Here is a 6,307-nt window from a genome sequence, read left to right as displayed (position 1 = left end):
TGCTGATGTAAGCTGTAAATGTGTGCTTTGAAAGCAGGGGCTTAATGCTAAAACCTGGCAGGCCAACTTAATATTAAGCTGGAATTGCACTTTGTATTTGCTGTTTGAACCCTGAATCCATTAGACGGTTCTTCTGATGGCTATGTTTTTGAAAGATAGAGCAGACCTTGAGCTAAGAGCTAACGTGTTCTTCCACTTGGAGCCTCATTTTTTGACACTTACTTTTATTCCTGGCACGTATGGATCTTTAAATTGCTCTGAGAGCCTTGTTGGCTTTGGCCCTTTCAGAAAATGAGCTCACATTTAGGCTGCACTGTCAAGGCCAGTCAGGTTGCAGAAATTAAGACAAACTGGGGAGGTTGCTGGAGACGGGGGAGGCTGGGGTTGACTGAGAGTGTCCTCCCCACCCCCCTCCTCTTGTTGTCCTCTTTTCAAAAGAAGGGAAAGTGTCAGGTTAGAACTGTAGGACATGTGCATGAAAAAATCTCTGAGAACTGCACATTAGTAGCTTGACGTCCATTGAGTGTAGAAGAACTTGGGGCTGAAAAGACAAAGGGGGAGACACTTTATCCATTCCCCAGTGAAAGCTTTTGTACTGGGACAAAATGCTAAAGGTTAAATTTCTTCTGTAAATCTTCTCTTCAGTTCCAGGGTCCCTGGAATAAAAGACCCTTCTCTTTTATACCTTGATAAAATATTACCCCAGTATAATCTCAGGTAGCTTGAATTCATCTTTGTAGTCTGGACTGCACTTTAAACCAAATGAGCTCATCGCCTCGACCCAGACTTCCATGGGATCTTCAGAAACCCAGCTTCCAAGCAGTGAGTCAAAGCACAAAAAACTGCAAATGTATTTATCTTTATTAAAACTAGTCGAGGACTGTAGGAATGCTAACATCTGAGTGGCAGTAAAATGAAATTCTTTTTGAGTTTCTTTCACATTACATAGTCTTTTTTTTTTTTACCCTTTTTATTACACAAATGATGAATGCAGCTTTAAAGATTGTTGTGTAAAACTAGAAAAATTACAATTCAGATCAGGAAATTACAGATCATAGAATAAGTCATAAAGTTTACATATTCTTTGACCTGAGATTTTCCAGCATATTAACTTCAGGCTCAACAAGCAGCGCTGTCGGCGCAGAGCGAGGAAACAAAAACGAGGCTGCCGGGCAACCACACACGTACTCATTCCTACGGACACTTTAGTCACCAGTCAACCTAAGCTGCATGTTTTTGGACTGTGGGAGGAAGCTGGAGCACCCGGAGAGAACCCACACAGGCACAGGGAAAACATGCAAACTCTACACAGAAAGGCCTTGGGTTGGCCGGGGCTCAAATCCAAGACGTTCTTGCTGTGAGGTCAGGTCCATCGCCAGGTCCATCGCATACAAAATGGACGATATGGAGCTACTGTTTGCTGCCAACAACTCTGTATGAGACAATAATAATGCTGTGTGACAATAATAATGGAGCCCTGGTTACATCCAGCGATCCCTGTTGCTGGAGGCCCATGTGGTCTCGCTATGTCCACAGGGATGTTGTGAGCGCTTTGGAAGTCTGTTGTGACAACGATGTTGGATTATAATCCATAATTTGTTAACTCCTGCCAGTTGTAGATCTGCTTTGCTTGACAAAGCTCAGCAAACACAAACACACGTATCAGAATGTACGAAAAACACCATACTGGAGAGCCAACTTGTGCACCGCCATCTTTACTAAATTTATTTGTTGTTATTTGTGTTATTATTTTCATTTCAAATATGACCTGCAGATGAACGTGACAGAGCTGCCCTTCTTTTATACATATGCAGCCACAGTCAGGTGTGTCTTTGGTCCACAGTTGTACATGTCTTACAGAAAAATGTTGGAAAATATGACCTGATAAAACTGAACTTACACATTTTAAATCTTAATTCAGGAAGATAGGAGCATTACAGGGCCAACTCTCCACCAGCCAAAGAAAACAATGAAAAATGTGGAGCACCATCGTATTATGAACCTGTTTTTCTTCTGTGAGAACCCTGTCTTTGAAATATCTGCAAAAAGTTCAAATTAAAGAAGAACTTTATCTCTGGAGAAGACAGCAGTAAACTGTACAGAGCCAAATTATCTTAGGAATGAAGTGGTAGATCATAGCAGATCATTCTGTAATGTGATTGAACCTGATTGCCCTTTAAAATAAAGTGGGACCTTTCCAAGCATCTTACTATAATATTTTATTGTTGAGGTTTATACTAATTGTTTTGCAGTTAACTTCAAAGATCTTCAGAGATCTTTCATGGTTTCTAGAAGAGGAACCCCTCCCACTGTGGACTCTCCATGAGGTTTTCACTTGCAGTGCTCTCAGACCAAAAATCAAGTTTCCTCACAAAATATTTTATAATATGATCATCAGATTGCCACCAAACACGTGGGGCACATTCACATTCCCAAGAAAAGGTCATTAACTTTGCATGTGGCTCTAAGCAAAGCTCAGTTCTTGGTAGGTTGTTTTCTTTATCCAACACTTTCCTTGTGTTTGATGCAATGGTTGCTAAATGCTCTAGGGCTGCCATGTGCAGAAATATTGTTACAAAAGAATAGGATTTTTTAAAATAAGGATTTATGTAATGGACTATTTATTGTGTTGACCATATCTAAAAATAATGCCAAGGTCCTGTGTGCATAAAATATTTTGTAAATCATAGTGAACATTTCCTGGGACAAGAATAGAATAGCTGCTGAATTTTTTTTTCAATCTGCTGATGCTTTTAAAAGACTCATCATGAAAATCTGTGCATTGTAAATATACAAATCAACTACAGCTACAGCTATAGATATGTTTGTACACTGTATAACAGGCCATCCAGTTGGTTGCAGCCATTCCAGCACTGCAGTGGAACAACTTAGTGGACCACAGTTCCACTGAATGTGATGGAAATACGTTGTTGTCAACAGTTGTCTACAGCCGCTGCTCTCTGTTGTGTCCCCTCTGCAGTGCACTGAGTCAGACTTCGACTTTGGCACCGAGTGTCTCCATCTGGCTCTGCAGTACTGTGGCGTCAGTGCCAAGCTCATCGAGGGTCCGCCAACACTGTGGAAGGTGAGCTTGCCAGGAGCCTGGTTTGGGCTGGGGACTGGGGATCTGGTAACACTCGGCCTTTCATAGCTGTATGCCCACTACAGATTTATCATATGGGCACAAGAAAAGTTCATGTAATGAAACTGAGGAGGGTAAAAGAGGAAGCACTATCATACTGTATTAAATATGGCATCTTGGATTAGTGTGTGGAAGTTAGTTTAAATATAAATGCTTGTTCTGAACCCTCTATAACTTAGGCTTTAAGGGAATCATTCCAAATTATAAAAGACATTTTTATAATTAGTATCCATGAAGATAGTTTTGATTTTATATATTAAGGTTTTGAGATTTCAGTCTCCTTCGCAGTACAATGGACATGGAAAGCTTCCAGGCTCCGCAGAGTTCAGGAACTAATTCAAGAACTAAATGTGTGTTCCTGTAAATGTGAAGAAACAATAACATTCTGGCATCTGGAAGGCAACTCTCACATGTGAGAATACAAGATGTGTTGTTCATGGGAGAAGAATAGGCACATGGACAAGAGCTGTGGCCAGAGCTAAATTTGGACCCTGGTTCCTGAAATGGTTCCTGGTCCCCTCAAATTGCAGTGGAAATAGGCTGATTGTCTCTTGAAGAGGCAAAACTACACAGTGCTACTCAAGGAAATACAAAATAATTGAGAAAAGACCAAAGAATAAATATAGTTCATTTTTAATTGGTCATGTTGTGACCTCTCGGTTGGGCAGCATTAATCCAGAGTAACTGGGACAGTGTTTCTTGTAGTGTTTAATGCTGTCGAGATTTTAAAGTGTCATTTTTCAATGCTTTTAGGAGAACATTGTATTGGGATGATGGATTAGCCATCTGTCTAAACATTTTTGGAATACATAGCTGGCATAGACACCTTTATGGATAAAAATGAATTTTTTATGTAAATTTTATCAACGGACCATTTAAACCCAGTTTAATTTGCCATTCAGGTAACATACAAACGAGATTTGGCTGCTGCAGAGTCCATCATCAAAGGTGGGTTGTCATTTTTATCAATATTCTACTACATCATTTCCTGTATGTGTTGTGCATAATGGATTTTTTTCATCTTTTAACATAATCGCACAAACTGTATGTATAGAGAAGTATACCTGTAAGGCTGAACGCAACAGTTCTTCTCAGGTTAAATGGTCAGCAGTGAGCAGCGGACGAATGTTTTGTCTCTTTTTGTCCTGCAGTTTAGTGTTAGACCTGACTAGGTGACATTGCACCAGAGTAGTCCATCACAGTAGTTGGAGGGAGAAATTCTTTGTTGAGCTGTTCGACTGGGTTAGAACAGAGCAGCTGTCAGCAGAATGTGAATACTACAGAGAGCAAGTCAGGACAAGTGAGACTATCACAATCAGAGAAATGGAAATAACCAGAGCCCTATATTTCACACTGCCTGCGCCAACAGTCGTGTGATTGATAATGATATAAGGTGCACAGTGATTATTCCCAGATCCTCTGATATGAATTAATTTGTGCGCTTTTTAAAGATGTGGAGGAAAGTTCTGTCAGTATGAGGAAGTGTCGCGTGTTTCTGCTTCTGTGCTCACATTCATGCACACATGCTTCTGTGTGAGTCCTGTTGAGAAGTGTTTGCATGATAAGTCGATATTTGAAGTGATTTCTCAACAGATGCCTTTGAAGTGACGGCTTTCAAGGAATGGAGGTCTGTTTTCACTGGGGTGGCTGTGCTGAGCTCAGGCTTTCAGCCAGAGCAGCCCAGCAACATAAACTGTTCTGGCACCTCAACCTGCCTTGTCATTTTAAAATTAAGGACAGGATCAGCCCTGTTAGCAGACTGCTAATTTTTTGGATTTGAATTGCTCTCTCAGTATTTAGCCAAACTACAAAATCAGAAATGAAATGTCACTCTGTATTGCTTTGATATTTAAAAAGTCAGTGAGGATGCTGTGTGTTCGTTATTCATAAACACCAAGACTGAGTGAGCATCCATCAGTAATGTTAGCTGACTGCATGCCACGTTTCAGCCCTTTTCACTTTAGCAGTCAAGCACTTGCTAACAGCTAAAGCTAGCAGATAGTAAACCATATTTAAAATACTTAATGATTCTTCCATCACATTAATATTTTAATTACTCTAACTGTAAATTTCTAAACTTGCTTTAATGGCATTGTGGCCGTGAGGCTGCAGGGTGCAACTCTGATATACGGCAAAACACTAATGATATAGAACAGTTTAGAAGTTACAATACACCATGAACCTTTTTAAGTGACTGCTTTTCTTGCCTGGTTGTTATTTTTTCAGTTCTTATTAATGCACACCTTCTCCAGTAGACATCCGTTGATGGCACCAGACTAGCTGCTAGAATATTTGTGTTTATGCAGATGTGGATAAGCAGTTATCACAGGATTTTCTAACCCATCACGTGTCATTCTCTTTCAGAGACTCTGTCCCGGTCAGCCTGTGTTGTCACAGGTGCATCAGCACAAGCTGTGACCCTGGCTGGCACCCTCCAGAAGGCTGCTCGAACTTGGGACATGGTAAGAGCTGATTAAAATGTTGGTTATGTTGATGACAGCACTACTGAAAATCCCCAGGTGTTAACAGTTTTTATCCCTTCCTGGGCCTCAAATCCCTCCATAAACTATATGTGAGCTCCACTTGGGTGGCCCAGTGGGGAGACTTGCCATCTGCAGTCAGACCTCTAAAGGAGCCTGTCTGGGACATCAACACTGCAACTTTTCCTCCTCCTCATTCTCCCCCTTCATCGCCAGCCTCCACCTCTCACTCCCCTGCATGCAGGAGAGCAGACAGCAGTCATATTTCCTGTTTGGTTGGAGTTTGGTTGATTAATTGAGTGTTTAATGTCGAGTTCTAACCCTTCAGCTCAGTCAGACTTGACAAGTTCCCATTTTCCACCACAGTTCATGTCCCTCCTTTTCACTTCCTTTTCAACAACCTCCATTTACTGTCACTTGTAAAGCTGTTCTTATTAGGCAATGGGAAACAGTATCTGTATGCAAATCAGTAAAGCATGAGAGTCTGAGATATTAAATTTTTTATTTTTAAAAAAATTTAAACAAAGTAACACATTAACAAAACAGTACCGAACATGGGAGACAAGACAACAGTTACATGACGTTACAAAAGAATATAGAATGTTTATCAAGGTTGTAATGTGTGAAGTGTGGGTATTTCCAACTTATGCAGTCTATGAAATGCAAGAAAGGGAAAAGGAGGGGA

At 40.7% G+C, this 6,307-nt stretch overlaps 1 protein-coding gene across 3 annotated transcripts in view; it reads left to right on the top strand.

The window, feature by feature from the left end:
- The window catches only part of crppa (CDP-L-ribitol pyrophosphorylase A), a 31,953-nt gene that overhangs the window by 5,766 nt on the left and 19,880 nt on the right, over window positions 1–6,307 (top strand). For all 3 annotated transcript variants that reach the window (XM_020615583.1, XM_020615582.1, XM_020615584.1), the window contains exons 4-6: window positions 2,981–3,085; window positions 4,045–4,090; window positions 5,507–5,604. In XM_020615583.1, the coding sequence (XP_020471239.1) occupies window positions 2,981–3,085; window positions 4,045–4,090; window positions 5,507–5,604 (249 nt within the window). The remainder of the gene's footprint in view (window positions 1–2,980; window positions 3,086–4,044; window positions 4,091–5,506; window positions 5,605–6,307) is intronic.

The sequence above is a fragment of the Monopterus albus genome, unplaced genomic scaffold (assembly GCF_001952655.1).
Source record: "Monopterus albus unplaced genomic scaffold, M_albus_1.0 scaffold166.1, whole genome shotgun sequence".
In the NCBI taxonomy this organism is placed as follows: Eukaryota; Metazoa; Chordata; class Actinopteri; order Synbranchiformes; family Synbranchidae; genus Monopterus; species Monopterus albus.
Note: the sequence above shows the minus strand (reverse complement) of the source record. Positions and strands in the feature narration are given on the sequence as shown.